This window comes from Rhopilema esculentum, chromosome 3 (genome assembly GCF_057945365.1).
Source record: "Rhopilema esculentum isolate cy_ngs chromosome 3, ASM5794536v1, whole genome shotgun sequence".
In the NCBI taxonomy this organism is placed as follows: Eukaryota; Metazoa; Cnidaria; class Scyphozoa; order Rhizostomeae; family Rhizostomatidae; genus Rhopilema; species Rhopilema esculentum.
Window position 1 is genome coordinate 1,552,619 of NC_142817.1, and position 25,501 is coordinate 1,578,119.

Below are 25,501 nucleotides of genomic sequence, written 5' to 3' on the forward strand. Positions count from 1 at the left end.
TGTCGTTTGTGTCCCAAACATTTCATCACATTAATAAGAATTTAGAAAATATTGAAGAATTCATATGTTCTCAATACAAATCAGTAATATTGATAATTAATAAGTTATTTTTAAGTTAGGGAATGCACACAAATCTGGAGCTGAAGCTTTAAGGGAATATATAAAATAGCAAAATACTCTAAAATATGAGTATGCATCTTAGAAAACTAGCACTTCGTTTAAAAAGTTAATTTTAATAGGGACGCTCAAACGACAGGGTGTTTTGACACCCTGATCAGCTAGTAAATTCTCCTAATGCGCCATTATGATTTTGTATGCATTCCTTTCGGCATAATTTGCTTGGCGGTTGTGCTGATGTGAGTCAGTGATGATTTACCTTGAAATTATTTCTATATAACTACGAATTGGCAGAAATCACATCGTCTCAAGTATTTTCTTTGATTATTTAATTTTGGGGGCGTTTGTGGAAGATGTCGTCGTACAATTTCTCAGGAATACGACATTGGAGTGAACGCGTAAACGAAGCCGTGGTCATCCGTGGGCCTAACGGCTCCTTCAATCTCTGCATTGAAGGTGGTTCAGAGTATGGGCAATTTGTTGTAATTGGTGACGTGCTTACAAACAAAGTCCGGTATAAACTTGGCACCGTGTCAGTTGGAGAAATTATTCTCGAAATAAATGGAAAACACGTTGCTGGCTTCACCCAAACTGATGCAATTTCCTTGATCAAAGACAGCAATGAACATTTGGAGTTGGTCACTGTTTATCCAGGTTTGTAAAGTCCAGTTTGCGTTTCTTTCTAAATTTCTGATATCCGGCTATAACAAGACAAAAAAGTTTAACTTTAATGCGATGAGATGTTTTTATTTTGTAATTGGGGCATGTACTGATTTCCTGTAAAATCTGAAGAAAGTGGATGGATAAACTGTTTTTGTTTTGTTTTCGCTAGCCTGGTTTGCCTTGAACTGGCCTTGTTTATCCGTTAAAATCCCATTAAAATTGGCCAAATTTATATGTTTCCTGGTAGCTCTTACAGGCTGATAATAACTGATTAGAATGTCGAACATTTACCCTATCCCATTATGTTGATAGTCAGCTGATTTTTGGGGAAACTGTTGAACCACAAACGAAAGAATAAATAAAACCAATATTCCTGTTAATTTTGAAATGAAAACTTGGAATTTCCCAGACGTGACGCTAGAATTCGAAGCTCTATCAATAATGTGTTTTGCTTATTTGCAACTCTGAGTAAACCTGTTGTAAACATGGAGGTCACCAGTTCCCGTCGGTTCCCTGCCCTGAAGTTGTTTGAACAGAAGGCCCTTTTGTCTCATATTTCAAAGCCAGCGATCTCTACGAATTGATCCCAACACTGTTTAGATAAATGAAACAAAACTATACCCTTCAAAGTTCTCAGTGGGAGTAATTATAGAATTAGGTATCTGCTGAAAGCAAATAACCATGTTTTCACTCGTATGCAGTTATCAATATTTGCATGAGTTAAACAAATTAATTTGAAAGGGTCGTGTCAAAAAAATCACTATGGCGTGTCTTTGTTTTGGTTTTTGAGGCGTTGTTCTCTTTCTTGTACTCGTGAGAAATGACTCATAGAAAAGTTACTGAGATTCCTGAGGTTTTTCATTGTTAGTTTTTCTCATGTTTTAGAGATCTAATGCGGAAGAGATTTTCAGAGTTTGTTGTGGTGTTGATTCTCCAGAACATTTAGCGAATCCACCGAAATGATATGCCACTCTTCCTGGCTTCTAGAAACATAAGTAGGCCTAGCTGATTAGCGAGTGCAACGAAAACTGGCAAAGTTGTTTAAACTTATCTTAATCTGATTTGCATCTGAATCGATAGTTTGTAAGTTTACAAACTTCCTGCTTCTTTCTTAGTGAGGATGAAGAGAGCCTTTTTGCAGCTGAAGGAACATCCTGCTCTATACTGCTTCGCATAATTTTTGAAATCATTTCACCCATGTCAGATGTTTAGACTTTCACTAACGACATAGCAATAATCCTGTCAAATGCTTGAATCAATTTTTAAAATAATTTAATATTGGGTCTTGAGAAGTTATGAATATTGACAGTAAAGCATTCAGAAAAATATGTATTTCTTAGATTTTCATTACTACCATGATTTGAGACATGTGCAACAGGCCAATGCTTGTTGCTTTATTGCAGTGATATTTTCATCTATTTTTTAAAAATGGGTCTTTCTTGAATATGAAATTATTTGATGTCATCCTTTTTTCACTTGCCTGAGGCAGACAGAAACCTGCTTTCCATGCACATAGACAAAGACCCTTTTGTTCGGCAAACATGAAAAGATTTTTGTCTGCAGCGTATTTATCTATGTACCTGCAAAATCATAGTCATTCAGTTATTGTTATCCTATGAAGGTTTTCCTGTAATACAGTGATGTCTTTTTGAAAATAATTTTCTTGTGCATTTGTTTCATTTTGTCAATTTTTTAAGCAATTTTATTGTGTTTTGAATCTTGAACCTTTCTTTGACACACCACTGTCCATCTTTCCTTTCTCCCATTTTCTTTGCCATTTGTCATATTTTTGACATCTAGGTATTTTGGTCTTTCTAGTTTGATTGGATTCCTTTTTCAATGGCCATCTACAATATCCCACTTTTCAATTTTTTGAAGGTTCTCCTCAACTCCGGTTCTTGTTTTAAAAGCGCCCTTTCTCCTGCATAATATTATTCCATTTCCATCCACTGAGTATATTTTTGTGTAAACTAAAGCTGCATTGCTTTTGAAAGTTTCCTTCCTGGCTACTTCCAGCTCACTTGTCAATAAGTATAGAAAGAAAAACCTTCTGCCATGTTACTTATTTCATCTCTTTTGTTATTAGAAATCCAAAAGTCTTTATTGCACATGTCTAATTTGGATGGCTGCAGAAAGAGACTGTGAATAAGCACAAGGTTTTATAGGTCAATGTCATGTATGCATAGTGGTTTGTGGTTGAAGAGGTCCTTCTCAAGTGATTTCATATAGCAATGTTTAGCTCCACCTTATTTCTCAGAAACTTTTTAGGAAAATTAGTGACATATTTTTTATTTGCAGGCGCAAATGCTCTTAAATCTTGCTTAAAGTACTCTAGTATGGGCATTGAAAGACCAAGAAAGGGTGCCAGCTTTGTTTGTTGTGTAAATGTATCAAGAAATGTTAAAACTCTTTCACGAGAGAAGAGTCAAAACATAAATTTGGAAATGATTTTACTTTTTATGTTGAGTACAGGGGATGACTGCCTCTAAATGTCCCATTCCATTGGCCACCTTGCGTTTTATAGTTATCATGAATGAAGACTGATTAAAGCTGAAATTCTCCTAAAGAAAATTTGATACTGCAGGATAAACCAGTTGAATCTGGTGACTGATTTTGCATTGAAAAGTTGATGCTAGGGTTTCAATCAGCAGAAATCTTTTACCATATATTACTGATGTGGTAATAAATAAAACCACATAACAATAGAAAACCACCATTAAAACTGTCTCTACTGGTTCGAGGTTTTCTTCTTGAGTTTCATGTCTGTTTCCTCTTTTCTGAAGGTTATGGCCATAGTTTACAAATGAAGGATTTGTAATCCACAGTGTTTGAAGTTTTTATATTATTTAGGAATAGAGCAAAAGAACAGCAGATTTTTATTTTATTAATAATAATCGAATGTTTTAACAGGATAACCTATCAGTACAATATGTACTGTTATCATTAGGGTTGTTGATTTATTTTGTTATTTGTTCTATCACTGTATTTAAGTGGATGCTATTCCAAGACCTAATTATTTCCTGGTGTTTGATAAATATGATTTTCCAGGTGGTGCATATGTATTAAATAGCTGTAACTTCACCCTTAACAGCTATAATGGCTTAGCTTTTTGGTTTTTATTGTTTTTGGGGCGAGGCTGACCCCTTATTAATAAAATAAAGATCTCACGACTACAATGAAGTCCCAAGCTGTCTTATGAATTCCTGCTTTTAGGCCTGTCATGCTTCTGTTCTGTAAAGAACATATCCAGACAGTTTATAAATTATTGGAACAGCATAGTTGTGCTATTCATTGTGTTAGCATTTATATCTTGATTTGCAAAATAAAATGACGCTTCAACGCATGTTTCATAATCATCAAAAGAAACAAAAAAAAAGCAGTTAGCAATGCATAGCTAAAAGGAGCAATGGGATAGAAACAAGAATTTCTTGTAACACAAAGATACCAATAATTTTTTCTTGACCTGCACAGCCTTTCTATTTAAAATACAAACCTTACTTACAGGGGCGGATCCAGAGCAAACTTGAAGGAGGGGCAGTTGGTAGTGGGGGCGCTGAAAAATTTTCAAAAATTGACGACGCAAGAACGCTGTATAAAACAATTTCAGATCCATTTTCGGAATGAACAAGATAATTTTGAAGTAATCCTTGAAGCAAATTAACCTATTGGTCTCAGAAACCTTTTCACCTGATTCTCATTCCAATTTCCAAAAAAGCGGCGCCATACTTTCTTCAACTCGTCGAGGGAGGGGCAACTGCCCCTAGTTGCCCCTTCCTTTAATCCGCCACTGCTTGCTTGAAAGGTATTGCTTTATCAAATCACCAAATAGCTAGAAAGTTTTGAATGAATCCAACTTTTAAAATTTTATTCAAGAGAGTTTTACCTGGAGCAGAAGTATTTAAATGAATTTCAAGATTGTGGAGTGGGGGAGTAATGATGCCACAATATACTTTTAGAATTTTGATCCCATAGAAGGACCACCACAAAATACCTCCAAGTATGCATAATCAGTTGAATCTGTTGCAAATCCACTGAGATACTGCCACATAAGCACAGGGCTCTTTCGCCATCAAAACAGCAGTAATTTGGCCCTTTCCAACATCTATGAACCAGGCATATTCATTAGTGAATCTTATGTCTTTAACTGACCATATCTCAGTGAATATTTAACTGATTCAACTGATTTTGCATATTTGGAGGTATTTTGTGGTGTTATTTCAGGTTATGGAATCAAGATTTCTTAGATTCAAAAGTATATTTTTGATGACGTCACACTCAGCCATTCTGTTTTTGTTTAGTTGAATTAACTAATTGACAAAGAAGGAGACAATTTCATATTTAAATTCTAACAATGTCAATGAAATCCTGTTTTTCAACTCCTCATTCCCTCTGTCTTTTTGTCAAGGTTGCCTTTTGGTAACCGTGGCTACTAGCGTCGTTTCCATTCAGCTTTTCAAAACGTCATTGTTTTAGAGCTCTCAACGGATTAAACTAGGCCTCATTCAATATCTGAAAAGATAAGAGAGCCTTTATCTTTTAATTCTTACAACTGTTCAGTTGTTTACCCTACAAAATCAACATGTATGACACTTGTGTTTTGCGAGTGTCCTGTTTTTAAGCCTACATAATGTTTTCTGTTTGCATGTGAAATCTGATCTTGCCAACGATGTTTGAAGAAAAGTGCGTTAGCCATTGCAAATTTCTATCGAGGTCTTCTCATCTCTCTACCCTATGAAGAGTAGCCTTGACCGATAAGATGTAAGAAGCGAATTCAATTTGGTGCTATAGTCAAGCCTCTATTAAGACGGACAACATGGCAGTGAGTCGGTTCCGACGGCGGTCCCGTGTTTTAGGTTCACTGCATTTCACAGCCTTTTGTATATCCCTCATAAATTTTCTTAAGCCTGAAAGTTAGAAGCAACTAAATTTGGCAACAAACGAATTCTTATGGCTCGAACGCAAGACTGGAGAACCTGTAAAGGGCAAGGCACACATTGCCAGTTAACGATAAATCAACATACCACGGCTTGTTGGGGGCATTTCCAAGGCAAATTCAGCCACCCCTCTCTCCCCCTACAAACAATGTTGATTTACTACAGAAAAAAGAAAGGGGTTATGAAATACACTCTTTCTTGTGGCTTGTTTGATATTTTTCTGGACGGAAATAGTATTATTCGGGAAAGCAAATGAAAAAAAGAAAAGCAAAGAGCAGAGGGTTTGGTGTTCCACGCAATTTTGGCAATGATTGTATGTGAAAAATTGGTGCTGTTTTAAAGATAACACTATTTCTTTCCATTGCATGGCAGAGGAGACAAGTGTTTCAGAACAACGCTGTATTATCTGAAATAGAGTGTTTCTTCGTATTCCTTTGCCGGTTTTGATATTTCCAATCTTGGCTACGTTCCTCCTTTTCCTTCATGCTGTATGCAATAAAAAGACATTGCAGAGGAGGACAACAACCTTCCTCGTCAAGCCTCCTCTTCAAGCCTCAGTTTTTTACCTCTCGCCGTTAATGTGAGATTTTTCTTTCATCTAATTTATTTTTCCTCTATAGCCACGCAAGATGCCAAAAAATCGATGTGTTTTATGATAAAGAGCCCCAGCTACAATGCTAGACTAACAGACCATTGAATTGGGGTTCATTAGACTTCTCAATCAGTTGTAATGTCAGATAATACAAAATATGTTTTTAATAGTGAGTCGATGTTTTCTGGTTTGTGCAAACAGCGCTCGTTATCATCAATTATTTAGTAAGCATAGAATTTTTATTCCGTGTTTATGAGACTCTGGTTAGTTCATTGATTACCGTCGTACTGTCTTGTTAAATTATGCATAATTAGCGTGGTATATACAAGAAATTCATGGTTGTGGGCTGTGTTCTGAAGGGACTTGTTTGCGTGCAGGCAGTGGAGGCTAGCCTGCGTGTAGTTCCGATCCGTGCGTGCAGGCAGTAGATTGAGGCCTTCGATGAAACGTAGCAGTGCATTTTGCCATGTTTCAATGACAGGATTTGCCCATGCATTTAAAATCCAGCCAAAGCTTTTTATTGCAATGACAAATTTATTTAGATGGCAGTTGATCGTTTTATGCTTTTAAGATGCCTTTTTTGGTTGGACAAGGGCACAACAGAGTTACTTCTTTTGGGTTTCGAAATTAAGGGTGTTTTTGGGACCCAAATAGAAACACTTCCCCATGAAAGCTAGTGGTTTGCCAAAGTGCGATGGTGCAAACATGATAGGGATTCGTCTTTCCAAGCATAAAATGCTTCAAGTAACACAAGCGAAAATTTATAATACTTGATTAAGAAGCATTGTATCGCCCAATGGTGATGGATTCTGTGTGTTTTTTTTCCTTCCAACTTAGAAGGAACTCTTTGTGGTTTTTTGGAATTTGAAGCTTTTTAGCTGTTAGGTTCTCTTTGAATTTATTTTATGCACCCAGCTTTTGATACTTGCCTCTGTTAAGTAACTTTCACATCTCTTTAAACTTTCCGAATACTTGGACTAAAATTTTGTAAAGACTTACGTCCAGTTGTCTTGAGCAAAACATAAGAGGGTCTTGAAGGATCCCATAGCAACATTTTCTAAAATATTTGCGAGGCAGCGCGCTTGTACTATCTATTAGAGTTAGAATTATAGCACCAATTTAAACTCCAGGGATTAGAGCCATCTCTTTTTGAAATCATTTCTCTCATTCATTTCCAGTTTTCACATACCTCGAGCTTTGCAAACTCTATGAAATATTTGGATTGAAGCTCTTGTCTTGCTCTCTTTGGTTTAAAGAGCTGAACTGAACTGAATTTAGACTGAACTGATCTTTGCATACAGTTTTTTTAAAGTGATCTCCGCTCACATTTACCTTCTCTTGCATATCTCATATACTATATTGTAGCATAGTGTAGGCTCGACACTCTGGGCTGAAGCAAACAAACTGGGACTTTATCTACGATGCAGAGTTTGAATGCAGCAAAGTTTCTTTGGAAAATGTTTTGTATCTCCGATGATTTTGGCACTGTAGTTTAATAGAAATTTAGTGATTGTTGGGGCTAGCTTCTCATTTTTACACGTTTCTGACAAAGGATAGTGAAATGAAGTTTGTTTGAGTTTGTTAGGTTTTGAGTTTCTGAATTATCGCTGCAATAAAAATTTAGCTGATAAATTTTCTTCGCACATAGCAGCTGTTGTTCATAGTTGATTAAGCCAGTGAAATTTTTTTGTTTGTGCAGAAATTTTTACAAGACACGTGTGAGATAACCCAGCGAGTTTTTTAGAATCACCCGACAATACTTGGATGAATTCTATTTTGAGCAGGCTTCAAGACAGGTTAACCTGTGATATTTTGGATAAACATGAATTATTAATCTGTTGATGACAAATGCAGAATTCTCTGTAATTTATTGTGCCGCTATCATTAATTGGTGGACGAAATATGCAGCTTAATTCTGTTTCTGTAAAAATTATTTTGAGGTTCTGATGAGCAAATCACATTTTGATCAGACTCTTGGTATAGAGGTTAGCAATTGCAAATTAAGTTACACGCGTTTTTGCTTGGAAATATGTCAAGCTTTTTTGGCAAATTTGCAAAGCATGAATTTCTTAAGCGATTCATGGAAGTCTATTTCAAGGCTAAAACATTGGATCCTTTTTCTGGTTAATTTACCGGTTTGTCTCATCATATCATGAAACACTTTGACGCGAATTCAAAAGATCATTCAGATAAAGTATCTATAGAAGATTCGGCTTTTATGATTACATCGTCTCCGCGTTTTAAATGAGTTTGCACACGTATTACGCATTTCACAGCAGAGTCCAGAAATGTCCTTAACCTCCTCCGTTCAAATTTTTTCCCTTTCAAAACACAGCCAAGACTGCTGCTTTTCAGGGGGCCGTGGCAAAACATTTTTCTTAAAATAGAAGGGGGTATTCACAATGTTAAATAAAAATTAATGTAAAAATCAAAATTTATTTTCTACTTAATCTTTATTTGAAGGAAGACATGGAGTGGGTTGCCTCTCCCCTGTCGAGACCCTGGTAATATCTTCTAGTCCAGTTGAAATATTGAAAACTTTCTCGCAATAGCAAAACAGTAACATCGACTTCCCTTCTTTTACAGGTCAAGGTATCACAAGAGATTTGCGAAAATATCTTGGTACCAAATTTTCCAAAGGTGCCGTTGACTATGATCTGCAGCAGACGATCAGAGATAACCTCTACCTGAGAACAGTGCCATGTGAGTGTCATTGTATATGATTCTTAAGTAGCATCTTGCAATGCAGGCTGGTAATGTTAAGGCTTTGCAAACCCCTAGACACATTATTTGGCAACTTGAAATATTACTGTTTAAATGATTTAAGGAGATTTTCCTTAGATTTAGAATTTCGACTTAGAATTTCCTTTAGAAGAACTTTTTCCAGATTCTTTCGAGAGCTCAAAACACGTCAAATGCTCCAAACATTTCTTGGAGCCTCGATGTATCTATAAGAATAATATCTAACAGCAAGATAGAGTACTAAAGAAGAATTCAAAATTTTAAAAACGTGAAAAATTCTAAAAAATATTGATTAGATTTATTGGTAACAGCGTTCAAATAAGCATTAGGCTTTTACGAGGAACTGCGTCGCTACGAAAGTGAAAAATAATATTATGAATTTCATAAAAGAGGTTTAACTTGGGAATTTGGTTATCAGGTTGTCTAAATCTTTAGGTATCCCTGTTGTCTTGGATATCTCACAATATAGAAACTTTATCTCATAGAAACGAAACTAGTATTTACTGTTGGATCAACTCGTAACGGTCCAAAAATGCAATACAAAGGCAAAAAGGTTCAAGAAGTCGAGATTGATTCTATTATATGTTTTGTCGTTGCTTTCACAAGACTCAGACTTGTGGTGGAAACTATGGTTAAGGCTAAAAAAGGATTCGTTAATCATTCTTAATTGCTTTTCAAGGTACAACAAGGTCCCCAAGAGAGGGCGAGGTTGCTGGCGTCGACTATGAGTTTCTTACTGTTGATGAATATCTGGAGCTGGAGAGATCAGGCAGGCTTCTCGAAAGTGGCTATTTCGAAGGCAATTACTATGGAACGCCGAAGCCACCCAAAATGCCAATGACCCCCGGCACTGGGACAATCAGAAGAGTGAAGAAGTAAGTGGAACTCAATGTTTATCTCTTGGAACCACCATTGTCAAGGGGGTAGGGGGATCATTGTCCTATGTTGATTTATTGGCCTTACTCTTCGAACTCTTGGTCAGTAGCGAAGTTATATTATTGTTAAGGCTGGTAGTTGTGGACCAAGTGTGTATATGCTTCAAATGGTATAAATGTTCGTGTCTGTTGTTATTTAGTGGTAGCTCGTGTTTAGTCAACAGATTGGATGTTGAAAACACACTGAGAGATCCTCCCCCAGTGAGTTAGATAGAAGAAAAACCTCGTGCGTAAAGATTTCTTACGGTTATTTGATTTACTAAGAAGATTTTAGGTTTACAAGAGGGTTGTGAAAAACATTGGGGTCTCAAAGTGTCATATAAAAAGGAAAATAAAGTAGAATAGATAAACAAAGGAAGAATTAATGGGTAAGTACTAAAAAGGCTCTTATGAATAATCTTTCTTATTACCTTTAATGGGATTTTGTTGTGTTTTTATGGGTGTCTGGGCGCTTTTACTTTAGATATCCTAAATGGTTGACTTCACTGTCTTGTAAAGGGTATAACAAATTTGAAAGTATAAAGATAGGTAGCAGGCCCGTAGCTAGTATTTTCTTAACTGTTACAGTCCACATACAATATGGCTAAGTTGTTCAGAATCTCGCAGTTATTTTTTATCGTCCTTTGTATTGACTCAATGAATTTTGCAAATGCTTGGACGCAATCAGGAAGACTCCTTTCCTACTGGTCATTTGTGAAAGTCAACGCTCAAGATTTTTCTGATGAAGAAGCATTATTTTTGTGGCTACGGATTTTTTATAGATTCATTTGAAAGAAAACAAATGATTGGCTTTTCGGTCCCCTAAGTGCAAAATTTGGCATGTTCTATTTTATCATGTCTAGACAAAAGGTGACATTTGTTGTCTGAAACTTGATTGCACGCGCAGACATTAAGCAGAAACATAATGGAGAAATACTGTTTTGTTTTTCCAGGAAGCCTATACAAAAACCAAAAGAGGAAGATATATCTTTGCCGACAAATTGGGAAATTGCATACACAACCAACGGAGAAATGTATTTCGTAGAGTGAGTATGAATCCTTGTTTTTTTTGTGACTTTCATGTGTCTTTATATCTATAGAATTAAGACAACCTAGAACCATCATGCTTTTCCTACCAAAGCTTTTGTATAATTTGCAATAGACAGAAGCACGGTAAACAGCAATTTCGTTAATGTTTTTTTAGTAATTAGAGATTTTTAGAGATCTTTTGATGAAAATCTTTATAGTTTTTAATTTTAAGGCTAAAAGAATTAGTTCTCATAAGAGTTGAGGACATGTTTTTTTATGTGACGAAAATCTTACTGCTGCAACAACTTCACTCTTTTTGCTGTGATGTTTTCAGTTTTAAAGTGACAAATAAAAGCTATTTTATTTTGTTCGCTCGACTGAAATGATTTTCTGATTATAACAGGAAAGAAAGCTGTATTAATTGTTTAAAACACAGGGAACTTTAAAACCAATAATGACAGTATCTCACCTGCCCTACACTCCTAGTCATTTCGTTCCAAATTTTTTTTGCAAAAACCTGTATGAAGTTGCAAATGAATTAGTTCTTATCAACGAAAAGCGTAAAATATACCATACTTTCAAAAAGTATATTCGTTTATCCTGTTGTATATTATTGCTTTTATTATTTTACGTTTTCAACCAATACTAGCATGGCGATCTTTTTTAATTATTTTCTTCAACTGATTTAAAGCAAGTGATTAAAATTCATTATCATTTTTAAGAACAAAATCCTCTCTATAATTGCGAATTAATTTTGCCAACTTTTTTTTCCGAACAGTATCAGTCTGTGCTTTCCCACGCAAACACCTGGTCAATGTCAGCTTTTCATAATCCCCTAATCACAACTCTGGCTTTTATGAAAACCTTTTTTTCCACATAGCCACAACACCGGAAGAACACAATGGGAAGACCCACGAAAACAAGGACAAATTCCTCAAGATGTCCAGTCGATGAAATCCCTAAATTCAAGTTACTCGATTCAAGATAATCACAATGAATCAATGGACGACGAGGGTAAGTGACAATGGCTCCTTACTTTTGATAGCTAGAGTATTTCTAATTCCAGTTTCAAGGTAGCTAACGTAGCTCAAAAATGGACTTCGCTTGAAAAGTAAATTGACCCTTACCTTGAGAAGCACCTTGAAACTGAGAATACGAGAGTACAAGTACCTTGAGAATACGAGATCATTTCATTCAATATGGAAATGCATCAAACAATGTATTTTAGTCTAGTAATTTTTTGTTTACTCGAGTCTATTTTGTAAGAATTTGCTGCAATTCTTGAAGCACAATTGATTTTATTTTTTTCACGTTTGTAATTTGCTGTTTCAGATCTACCAGATGGCTGGGAGCGGATTGACGATCAAAAATATGGCACGTACTACATCGAGTAAGTTCTGTTCAATGCAGTTTTTTCTTGTATTGCTGCCCACGTTCCCCAGTGGTGTCACTGGAGGGGCAAAGGAAAGAGAGGAGGAGGGGCGAAATTCAGCCTGTTTAAAATTTCTGAATTTTATCGGATGGACTTGGAATTCTGTTTTTGCTAAATTTGAAGCGCTAAGGAAGAGATTTTAGTTTTGTTTCGTATGTCAAAATTATTTTGTTCAATAAAAAAACATCTTAAGCTTTTCTTTAATTATCATTACTACCCTGATATGCAACTATTTTACTACCCTGATATGCAACACTGAAGTGTGACACACCCTTTTCATAGAGTTTTGGTCAGGTATGCCCCCCTCTCCGGAGCTAAAACCACAATGCCCCTATGCTCATCTATGGGAACTGCTTTAAATGAAAAATAACGACCTGAAGAGCTTAAGAATCTAAAAAGAAAAAACTATAGTGACGAAGCCTCACCTTAAATCTATTCGTCTATTGTACCCTCTGCCCCGTCATCACGCTCCCACATACACAGTTGTTTAATTAGGCAAATCAATCTTTTTTCATTGCGGTTTCAACTATTCTTATCGCTTTAGTCACGTGAACCGACGTACTCAGTATGAAAAACCAACCAAAGCCCAAGTGGATAGCTCAAGGCGTCGACCAAGTAAAGTCAGTATGCGGTCTGTTAGTACAATCAACAGAGACGACGACCGGTGAGTCTTGTGTTTTAATATTTTTACATGCCATTGAAGGAATTGCTTCTGTAGCTATTATTACAGAAAACGAACAAATTTCTTTGCACGACGGGTCAAGGAACCAGTAAACTGAAGCTCCCATATCTGTTGAAAAAGGCGTGAATCCCCGTTTGACTAAAATTATTCATTTCACAAAGTCATCTGCCCAGTAGCAAGTAACAAAATTCCATTATCATTTTCAATTTCCCAGTAGCAAGTAACAGAATTCCATACATAGGTGATCATTATCATTTTCAATTTCCTTGCATGTTAGAAAACCCCATGTTTGTTGTTTTTATCCAGAACCTCGACACCAAAACAATGCTTAATTTTTGATAATGCTCTCTAGTTTTAGTTCTTTGCACTTACTGATCAAACATGTTTTCTTAGCTTTTCAAAAATACAGAATTAAAGATAGCTATTCTTACTGAGTAGGGTGCTGAAGGGTAACTAGAATCCTAAGAACACATTATGATCGTGTATGTGTGTTTTTAATTATAGTTTTTAAACTCAATAAAGGTACCAAGCTACCAGAATATAAAGGAAAGTAGTTTTAACATTTCGATCTAAAATAATGATATTTCAAAAGGTATTGTTTTGCAGGTTCTTCCTGTGTTTTGCATTTGGTCACAATGTTTGTCTCTTGCTTTCGACAATGCTTGTGTCTTGTTTTGTCCGCTTTATGAAGTTACTAGCTAATCTCCCACTCTGGGCTGTAAACATGTTAAATACTGATGATAGCCCATCTGTTAAAGGTCACTCTTAAAACCGCTTACACAGGGTCTTGATTATTTTTTTGTAAAAGCTGATTCATTGTTAATGGGTCTTTTTGTTTTGGAACGAAGTGGTTTTTCATATTTTATGAAAAACTGCCCTTTGTATTATCTTTTATGCCCATGATTTTACTTATTCGATTAGCTATAAGCTTTCCTTTCCGTCAAAGAATGAAATTTTCTTGAATACACAAAAAGAAATTCAGCCATTAGCTCATTTACTTTGCAGAGGCACCCAGAGAAAGTCTGAATCCGTCTTTGATCCCGAAGAGCTTTCAGGTGAAACAATGAGAGTGGGCCTACGCAAAGGACCAAAAGGATTCGGATTTACGATTGTTGGTGGAGAGAGAAGTGGCCAGGCTTTGCAAGTTAATAACATTGTCAGAGGCGGAGTAGCTGCCTTGGATGGGAGATTAAAGACTGGGGATACAATTATTAGGCTTAATGGAAGGAATATATTAACATGGACGCACCAGGACATTGTTCGATGGTTGCAGGCAACTAAGGTGAGAGTTTGTCGCTCGTTCAATGCTTTCTAGCGAAGCTGGATTCTCGGTACCCTCTTTGCTCATATTTATAAATTTGTATTTATCATTTAGGAAAGTGTTAATCTCCATAAATTCTGTTTATCAGCTTCACACATTATTATTATTCCTATTTCAAGGCTGGGGATTTGGTTGAAATAGATGTCGTCAGAGGCAGACCGCTGCCCTTTAATCCCGAAGATGCAAACGTAAAGAAAATAGTAGGCAACTCTGGGCATCCTGTGCCTGAGAAAGTCAATGGTAATTATGACTTGAGGAACTCAAACCAGAGTTTAGCATCGAATTCTTCCAGTCAGTTAGGTTTGAACCAACAATCACCGGGCTATGAAGATGACCGGAACCAACGAGCCAGAGCAATGGAACAGCGGAGATTCGAACGTCAGGATAGTGTTGGCCGGGCATCTGTTGTCTCGGCACCTCAGCTTGGCCCGTCCTCACCCGGTCGGTACGTTAGGCTTTCGATTATACGTGGGGCAAAAGGATTTGGATTCACAATTGCAGACAGCCAGTATGGACAACGTGTCAAGGAGATAATTGACAGACAACGATGTCGTGGCCTACAAGAAGGAGATTTGTTGGTTGAGATTAATGGCAGAGTTGTAAGGAATATCGATCACTCTGATGTTGTTAATTGCCTGAAAGGATGTCCTCAAAATGCACCTTCTGAATTTGTATTGCAAAGAGGAGGTAATTCGTTTTTCTTGCTGAATAATCCTGTTTGAATAATCCATTACTTAGTCTGTTCAGCGTGTTCCGTGCTTTATTCCTTGATTGGCGATTGTTAGAACATAGAGTTTCTTGGATGCTTTGTCATTATAGACTAAGGGCTTTCGAGCCGGAAAATATTTCAGGGCCTGGAAAACCTCACTCATAGAAATTGTCAGAGTTGGCGCAAAAATTATCACCATAATAAAACTATACTAGCACAATCAGAAAATTGAGCTCAAGCAAGATAATTTAATCATTTTTTTTAATAGACTTTGTTATGTACGAAAATACACCCCAATACCAAGAAAGACGACTCGTGTTCAATGACACCATATTAGATGAATTTAATCAATTAAATTTCCCTAAAAGTTACTTAATGTCCACTTTTGCGAAACTATTCGATGCTATATTTTCATCTGACATAAACTTTTTTCCCCATTTAATAAGTTCCCAGAGAAAACAAACACTTGGAGCCATTCTTCACACTCTGTTGAATCTTTCACTAAGATAACTTTACAACGATTTCAATTTCAAATGGTCATTGCCATTGAATTTTTGAAACTGTGAATCATCGTCGTTAAACACCATACTTTTATCCATCGTGCAACTTTTCGGTAAAAATGCCTGGAATTGAAGCTTGGCTTTTCCATTTTCCGATTAGAAGCGAAATCAGCTACCAGAAACTTCATATTTCATCCACTACTTCGTTCCGGAATGCAAGAATGTAAATAATCCTTTTTTATTTAAATCCGATTGCAAAAGCAATAAATCACCTTTTCCGGTCCGAATTGATTTCATAAATTATTTTCTAGACGCAAAATTTGATGATTTTAATATGTCAGCATCCATTCTTTGATAAGTATGCCATTTGTTACTAAACTATCTTTGCTGTTTTAGGCATGTTGACAACTGTGGTTCCACGCGGGGCGCAGACTCCTCCGGTGCGGAGAGATCAACGCGACTCATACAGGCAGTCAAGACCGAAATCCATGCCAAACCTTGATGATGAGCAAGTCAAAGTAAAGCAACAAAACGAACCACTGCGCTCAAGCTCCAGTATTGGAAATGTGATAGCCTCAACTGGAGAGAGCACCCAGGATCAGTTCAGTTACGAGGCTCGAGACCTCAGACACGCAGAACCAGCGCGGGAGCATACGCGGGAACCTATGCGGCAGCCAGCTGATGAAATGCCTGAAGATGAAACGGTGGATCATGTCATAACATTAAAACGAGATGAACGAGGATTCGGGTTCAGAATAGTTGGGGGCCAGGAAGAAGGGACTCAGGTAATAATCTTTATTTTTTATAAACACGAGGCCTTAAGGCTAGTGGGCATGTCTGAACATGATGGTGATATACTGAAACGGAATTCTGTTGCAATTTTTCAATTTTGCATCATTCCATTAATGTAATTTCTTTTTTATTTAGAACTGTTACTATCTCTTTCCTTAGTTTATTTAGATGCTGCAATGTTTCAAGGCGTTTACAAACCTGAAATTCAGTTTAGAAGCTCAAATAATTTTTAAACTAAATTTCCAATAGTTTTAAATCTATTATCTAAAGTTTAATGTTTTCAATTTATTATCATCTAAATTAGAATGTATTTATTATGTTTCAATCTTCCTACATCTTCAAATTATGAATATTAATACATCTTTGTTAGCTTCTTTTTGTTGTACGTTTGAGTAAACCAAGATCCTACTTGCCACGCTTTTTTGAGGCTTCGAGATCTCAATCTGAAACTCTCTCTTCATTGACAAGGTTTCCCTTGATACGATTGTCGCTAACGGCGCTGCTGATCGCGATGGTCGGCTGCGTGAAGGCGATCTCATCTTGGCTGTTGACGGAATAAGTGCGGTTGGTGCATCTCACCAGCGGGTCATAACACTGATGAGCAACGCGGGAAGAAATGGCCAAGTAACGCTTCGGGTACGGCGGAAAAAGCCTGTCGTTGCTCGAGAGGGTACGTTTTTTTGTATTTAAGACTTAAGGAATTCTATCAATAATCATAGAATTGATCAGAGTCTAGAAAATATTACTTTTCCACGGCTGTGAGCCGGAAGAAGGTTATCCGACGATACAGTAGTTTTGATTATATAATGATACAAGAATATGTAAAGTAAGAGGAATTGACCGCTGTGCTTGTATATTTCTTTTGTCCTGACAAAGCACAAAGGCCAACCCATAGACGATTTTACTCAAATTTCATTTCTGAAAAACTTTTGTTCGAAAGATACAAGGAAATTTTTTGTGGATCCTCAGTTCAAATTTGAAATACGGTACCATATTACTACAGTTTCGGTATTTTGCAAGCCTCTTTTAATTTTTTACATTAGAATTTCTATAACAGCTGACATTTTGAATATCTCGATTATATTTTATTTCGTTTGTTTGGTATTTAGAAAAGCCTCCAGTTCGCGACCGCCACGATTGGCCTTTGGCCGCCAAACCACCTCCGCCAGTTCGGTCTTCATCTCAGCCTTCTGTTAGAGAGGAGCGTCGAAGTGAGGCAGGTAGTATTAGCTACCAATCTCGCACACTGCCACGTGATACGAGGTCAGGGTCACAACGAGACCACGAAAGGGACGACGATCACAGGGAACCATACAACAGAGGTGCGTCAGAACAACAGCCTCATGTAGAAGATCGTGCCCAAGTACAACCCCGTGACCTAGAACAGCCTCATGTTCAACAGTACCCTCGTGCCCAAGAACAACCTCATGTTCAAGAACAGCCTCGTATCCTTCAAAACGGAGGTAATAGATAGTTTTGTGAGCAATCAAATTACCCAGATTGAAATTGTTGTTGCCGTTCCTAATTTCAATAGAGCGTTATTTAATCTGTTGATTAAAATTATATCTTTTTGTTCATCAAAATTGTATCTTATAAGATGATCGACCATTAATAATCCGATATTAGCCTTATAAAGTGAGGAAATTTATACGATTTCTGCTAGCATTTATTATTTTAACTAGATTTTATCAAAGCATTTTCTTTTTTTAAATGTAACTGAGACAGTTAATTTATTTATGTCAACAGGATTAGATACTTTTGAAAGTATCAAGTGTTATTCGTTTTTATCATTAAGTTACATTCAAATTGTCTTCCCAGCACCTAACAATCATTATTTAGAACTAGGCAGAATAAGAGTTTTGTATATTGATTTTCAGTTCAAAGCCAGCATCCATATCAATCCGAATACGATCGTCAGCCTGATAACATTGTCAGAAGCCAAGAAGACAGTAGGCCTAAAGCACTTGTAAATGACCGTGGCTTGAATGTAAATGCACAGGGGAGACGACAGCGGCCAAAGTCGCTTGCGGATGGCATACCAAATGAGACTATGAGCCAGCTTAATGGCGATAGAATGCGCGAAGGAATGGGAACAAAAGCAAAGAGTACGGCAGCACTTCAAGATATGAGAGATGGACAACAGAAAGCAAAACCGCCACCAATTGCACCGAAGCCCAAAGTACTCCAGAAACCAGTCAAGGAAGTAACCTTAACCCGAAATTTCAACGAAGGATTCGGGTTCGTCATATTTTCCTCGCAGAATTCCAAAGGCTCTGTTATTGGTACGTTTTCTTTCACGTTTTGTTTCGCAAATGACATGGCAGATATCACATGATGGGATCGCATGAACCCATATGTTTTTTTTTAAATGATTGAATGAATAGCAAGCGGTTTTGAACTAAAAGATAAGAGTTTTGTAGTCGTCATGGTTTTTGTGGAAAACTACAATGCCCGCCAAAAGTGCTGGAACACCCTCATCATCTTCCCCATTCAATGCCTCCCTCCCCCGCCTTAAACAGTGTTGGAGAGGGGGATCAGTCCATTTGAAATAGAAAAATAAAAGGCAACTAAAATTAGTAAAGGCAGTCTCGGTGTTTCAACTACTATTTTCGGCCATTGTAGTTGTAGTAGAAAGGAGCGATTTTTCATGAATCGGGCTGAGCATTTATTGTTTCTTAAACTGTGAATTTTATTTGTATAGATTCATGTTAATTGATAATTTGTATCTTTTCTTAATTTGTCTTATCTGTTGTATTGTAACCTAAGCCGTTAAAAGCTTAGTAAATAGACATTATTTGCGGCTGTGATTTTTGAAAAAGCTTAAAATTTTTTTTAATAAATTTGCCTTTCTGAATGAAATGTTTAAAACCCGGGCCCTGTATTCACGAGCTACATTGCTCCACAAAATGATTGAGTGCTTAAAACGTTCGTCTTCTTACAGGGCGCATGATAGATGGCAGTCCGGCAGCTCGTTCTGGTCAGTTAAATATCGACGACCGCATCTTAGAGATCAATGGCACCAACGTCGCTGATCTGCCTCACGGTGATATTGTTGGGATGGTCAAGAACTCGGGAAATACTGTCAGGCTAAAGATTGCCAGGCCAGGTATTTCAAAAACATTTGTATATCCACTAAGATGAACAGCGAAACCGTTTCATATTTGAAGGGGCACAGGTTGGAAGGGGTACCATGTCACAGAAAGGGTGCACTTTTCCAAATAGACTACTGTCTAGAAAAAGGGTATTTTTGAAAATTTGTTGGCACTTCTCCTGATGCCCCCCTCAATTTCGACACCCCTGAAGAGAAACAATCTTGTTGTAGTTATTGTTGACATAATTCTGTAGATTTTTCATCCTTTTTCAAGATTTCATGCCTTGTTTTAGGAAACAGTCGACCTGCAAGCAGATCTGAAGATGATGTTGCCAATGAGGTGAGGCCTATTAATTGTTTCTATCACAAGAACATCTTTAAAGATCCTGTTTACATTGTTTTAAATCAAATCGGCAGTATGCAGTTTATGACTGTTTGCACGATACTCTCATTTTTGTCGAATGGATTTTGACAATACTGCATGGATGTTTTATCTGTCTACATAGGTTTCATTTCCAATCGGATTATGGATTTTGTTCGCAAAAACGTTTTGATAGTGATAAGCACTGCGGGATTTTTGCTTTTGTTTTGTGAATCTGCTATAAGTTTAATGAATTGCTCACGGGGTTTTTTATATGCCATTCTATTAGGAATATATCTAAAACCGCGACAAAAGTCTTAAAGTGTATGTCACCACACCACTACTTAGAAACTCAGTGGCTCATTGAATCTTGATTTCATGTTTTCCGTTCCTTTTCTCAATTTTTGGCAGTTATAGTGAGTCTATACCGTTCTGCAAAAACTTACTTCTTAACTCGAACGATGCTTTGTAGCAAGCCAAAGGTGATAGAAGGATAGTTAAGTTCTGCCTTGTCCTTTCTAGCAGAGGCAACTGGAGGACGCGCGAAGGTTGGAAGAAGCTCGAATTCGAGAACTGCAAGAAAGACCAAAGTCAGCCCCCTTGTTTGACCCAAGGAATAACAATTCTCAGGAGACAAGAACAGTACCGGATCAGAGATACGCTACGCTAGGAAGAACGAGAGAGGGACGAGAAAATGGGTAAGACCGCTTTGGCTGTTGTTGCATTTTTAAGGATTTTCCAAATGCTTATCTCGGCTCTTGCAACATTCAAAACTTAGGCTGAAAGGAAATCATTACTGTTTCAATGTCCTTCTTGTTGCAATAAGCTCCAATTGACATCCGAAACTTGAACTGACTATGGACCAGGAATTATTCTAGCTACTCATATCTAGCGAAAAACATCATGTGGAAATCAGGCAATAAAAAATGTCAAGCAAAGCTTCTGATCGTATGTTCTCCAAATTTAATAGTTCTTGAATTTCGGAGCTGGTCATGCTATTTAGCATTTCGAAGTTTCTGGTATCAGGTTTTTTCAAAAAAAGCTGTATTCTTTGCAGAACAAGTTTTCGATTTGGTTGGTATTAATTAAAAAAAAAAATATTTTCTTCTCTTGCTGAGAACGCCTGCATTTTAATTTTATCGTTTTTTTAAACTGGGATTTTTCAGGCATAGACTAAGACTAAACTAAGAGCAAAGAATGATTATAGAATTATTTATAAACTGGAGATACAGCAACAAAGCCTTTGATAACCTCTTTTACTAGGGCCTGCTATCCATGGCTTGTTTCATGGTTTCCCACAATACAATCACATTTATTTTATCAATTAGGTATGAATCTCGGCCACAACCTCAGAAAGTGCGAGTCGAAAGCATTAAAATGACGAGTGTTCCAGCACCGCAGCGACACCCGTCTGTAGGCAACGTTTCAACAACTTCGACATTGACTAGAGAAGAACGAAAGTCAATTGTCGCTATTCGTAAAATTAATCCGGGGGAGAAAGCTGAAGTAACTTTAACAAAGAAAGACCGTGGCTTTGGATTCAGTATACGAGGTGGTGAAGGCATTTCGTTGTATGTTTTAAGAGTGGCAGAAGGTGGAGCAGCCCACGAAGATGGAAGACTTAAGGTATGTGTTTTATTCATCAAAATAAAGATGTGCATTTGTTGTTTCCATGGCTTGTTTCCTGAGCTGACCGAGATTTGGGAAAGTCAGCAATAGATTTTAGTTGCCCATAAAGTAAAACTAAGCTGTTGTTGGCGAATTGTCAGATTGCAACACGGTTTTTGTCTATGAATGCATTTTGAAAAGGATTATCTATCTAGAAAATTTGAGAGAGAATATTTGCAGGGATTGCGAAGAGATGAGATCTCCAAGCAACAATGGGTGGACAGTTTTAGGGAAAAGCTCTTGAATTATTCGGATGATTTTATAAACTGTCATCAGTAGAAAAGCGATCTTTTTCAGCAGCAAATTACTAGCACGTGACAAATCCCTCGATAATTGACAGATAGGATATTTTGTATAAGAAAGTAGAAAGCCTTCACAGATGTGTCTTTACTGCTTAGTATATCAACAAGAAATGGCAAAATGTTAACAGCACTCTTTACTGAGCTTCTTTGCCTTCTAAAGTATTTCTGCCGCTTGATCTTTAATTGGGCTTCATGCATATAGTACACATTCCAGGGTCTGCCATAGGATGCTGGTCTCGTCTCGTCTGAAAATAAAACCATAGTGTCACGCATGAGGCTTGCACTAATTTATACATCATTTGACTGCTCAGGAAAACTATTCTGCTGCAAGAACAAAGTCGATATCCGATTTGGTTTCTGACCCAGTCTTGCAAGTTGCCAGCCTTTCCTTGCTACCCGCATAGCCTTGAGATATTTAGTTGGGAGATCATCGTCGCTGAAAAAAGTGTTCTTAGCTGAGTTTCTTCATAGCCAAAGTGCAGTTTTTCAGTCCAACAACAAAGCATATATGAAGTTGATGTTAGATGAAGCCTGTTTTTGTTTTATAGGTTGGTGACGAAATTTTGGAGATTAATGGCCGCGGTTCAGAGGCAATGACTCACGCAGAAGCAGTGAATATGATTAGGTTATGTTCTGATAAAGTCAAACTTTACATTCGAAGACCACTGAATCCTCGAGTGCCAGGTAAGAGACATTCCCCATGTAGTTTTTCCTTCAAGTTGGCGATGCTTTAGCATGTAAGCAACAGACTACGCTTAGAACTTAGAATCACAAAAGCGTATGGATAATTAAATTCTGCAAGAAAAAGGAGCACAGCTATGGACAAGTATCCAGGGTATTTGAGAGTATAATGTTTATCATATGATGTTTATCACTTTCAAAACTAATGCTGTCAAATTATTAAGCGAATGGAATGAGAATTATGAAATCGTATTTGTAATTAACGTCATCCACCTGCCATACTTTTTTTTAATTGTTGTTTAGAAAATATTGTTCAAGTTATGTTTTATTAGTATAATATTGTCATTTTATGTTTCCATGTTAATTTTTCAAATCTTACGCCGTAGACTTGATACCGTGGCCATTCAACCCTTCCTGTTTAGCTTTTGGCCATTGGGACAATTTTTTTGCCTTTATGTCAAATATAAATGCTTGCAAGACTAAAGTTTTGTCTTTTTTAGGGGAAGAAAAGACGCCAAATGGCCAAGCTAATACTAACAATTATTACTCGCTGCCCCGCAACGCTTCACGAACAGTAGAAAGACCAAAGTCACTTCACTATTAAAAGCTCATCATGCGTGTTTACCTAACCCGTTATTCGTGGTTTGAATGTGAACGAATCTATGTGTATAAGCCAGGTCAGTCAAGTAGATTTTGCCTGGCTGCAGACTGCTCAAATCATACACAAAACGCAGTAGATACAAATACTCGAAGCTGGCACAAGTAGCTGTACGTTCCATGCAAGTTACCCTTTGCTGGTCTGCAGTCTTTGGATTTACTTGATGAAAACTGCTGGGATTTTTCGTTCAAAGTCTGGTGTTCGAACAACGAAATTGTTATATTATTGCCAGATTGAAACTGAGAGTATGCTAATTATTATTTTAGTTCTGCAACACTTAAATTCTGCAACTACGAGGCATTCTGGATTCGATAACTTTATTATATAGCTCTCGTTCTCTAGTGGATTTTGATGGCATTTCGAAGCTCCTGCATCAGTCTATTACACCAACCTTCTTAGAATCATCTCAACCCATAGAAAATCGCATGCTCTAACCCTATCATTCAAACGTTTATAAGAAAATTAAGCTTTGTTTTGTGCCAGTCAATCACATTGGCTTTTAAACATCAAAAATTCTGATCGTCAACGTTTGCGAAGCTGCCAAGTTCCAACATGAACTACGTCTAGGTATTTAGAAATGAATTTCAATAAACAATGAGAATTTAACTCAGCTAGGGTACCTTCCTTCAAATGTTTGTATCTCTTGTTAACGGAGCATTGATTAAACTTTATGTTGATTACATTTTATCAAAAATCAGCATCTGTTTAAATCGTTGCCAGGTTTTTCTGCAGATCAAAACATACACAGGGCTTGGCATTTTCTAGTGAAAAAAAATTGTTGTCGTTATTTCGATGCTTGGGAAATATTTTGACATTTAAACCGTTTTGACAAAGTGTTTTTTTATTATTGAAAGGTTCTTGTGAACGTTGATATCCTTCAGTAAAACCCTGAAAGAAAACGTACCCGACCCCCTGTACCCTAATCCCTTAGGATATTTGTATTTGCATTGGTTATCAAAAAGCCTGTCACTCAACTACCTCTTCATTATTGATGGATCCATTTTTGACCATCCCCACTATTTACGTTATTTGATTTTAATATCTGCGCATTTGATATATTTCTTGAAGATATGACATTTTTATCTATTAAAGTCTTTTATTAATTCGAAAGTTTACTTTTTCAATGTTCTCATTTCACTTTCCAATAAATCCTATGTTAAATTTTGTTCTTGACTGCAGTTATTATTATACTGAAGCTCATCAGTATGTTGAAATGCATATGAACAACAAAAGGAGTATTTTATAACTTGTATAACGTATTGTGGGACCCTGATAGAACGGTTAAAGTTGTTTTTGTAAAAACCCAACAACAATTTCATCATGTTATTAAATATCATACAGCCAGAATTAGTTGCCTGCAAGCTTTCGACTATGTCATTTTTCTAACAATTTTAAAGCACTTATGCGTTCAAGATTTGTGGAAGTCTCCGTGCCATGCTTACAAATACACGTAGTTTTCGGGAAGCATGGTTTTCCTCATTATTCTGAGTTTGTTTCCGCCCCTCGATTTGTATAATATTTGGGAAAATGCATGCATTACCGCGGTATATTGTGCACACTGTATATTTTAAATGCATTTTATATGTTATAAAGATTTGTAGCGAACAAAAGGTTGTAATTGTATTTCATGCTTTAATTCTTTTGAGATTTAACCATTATTTCGTCGTAGAAATTCCATTCTTCTCTGTGTTGTTAAAGACTTTAAGTAGCGAAAGTGTAAGGTTGTAGAAATTATTAATGAATAAAAAGAAACATGGGAATTATGTTCCTTTTTTTCTTAGACTCTTCTTACGAACAACGTTTTACGAGCTCAGAACATTTAACAAATCTTTTAGTGCGACATATTTTTGTCGTTTGACCTTGGCACATTTAATTCACTGTTATTTATTCTAGGATAATATTTTCAATATCGACCGGAATAAATTTTTGAAATATCTATTCTGGTGCACTTATCATTTAAAATTCGAGAACCAAAAATTCCTATTAAGTCCGTAGCAGCCACTCAGTGAAATTTTATCAGCGTACGAAATCTCTGTCTTGTAGGTATAATTCAGTATTTGCCTTACCATAGCCATAGATTATCAATCGAGAAACTTTTAAATCTTGTCCTTTGTTATTATAAATGTAAATATTTTTACTTACTTATAGAATTTTTATACATAGTAGCAATATAGTTACCGTGTTCAAAACACAACTTATTGTCTAGGCTAAAATCAGAGATTTCCAAAATTTTTGAAAATACGATGTTTGTGAATACATGTTTATATGTAAAGTACAAATTCCTCGAAATACCTCGAAATTCAATTCTTGAAG

At 36.7% G+C, this 25,501-nt stretch overlaps 1 protein-coding gene across 2 annotated transcripts; it reads left to right on the top strand.

The window, feature by feature from the left end:
• Positions 1 to 309: 309 nt before the first annotated feature.
• Positions 310 to 24,948, top strand: LOC135692814 (membrane-associated guanylate kinase, WW and PDZ domain-containing protein 3). 2 transcript variants are annotated; one of them, XM_065211123.2, is made up of 19 exons: positions 310 to 771; positions 8,893 to 9,009; positions 9,728 to 9,923; positions 10,916 to 11,008; positions 11,872 to 12,005; positions 12,324 to 12,381; positions 12,968 to 13,087; positions 14,111 to 14,387; positions 14,546 to 15,113; positions 16,032 to 16,420; positions 16,896 to 17,097; positions 17,537 to 17,890; positions 18,305 to 18,709; positions 19,369 to 19,533; positions 19,812 to 19,858; positions 20,402 to 20,577; positions 21,208 to 21,505; positions 22,398 to 22,533; positions 23,031 to 24,948. In XM_065211123.2, exons 1-19 carry the CDS (start codon positions 471 to 473, stop codon positions 23,132 to 23,134), a joined length of 4,140 nt encoding a protein of 1,379 aa, XP_065067195.2. In that variant the 5' UTR covers positions 310 to 470; the 3' UTR covers positions 23,135 to 24,948. The 2 variants fall into 2 exon arrangements, with proteins under 2 accessions (XP_065067195.2, XP_065067196.2); XM_065211124.2 differs by having other exon boundaries at positions 20,405 to 20,577.
• The last annotated feature ends 553 nt before the right edge of the window (positions 24,949 to 25,501 follow it).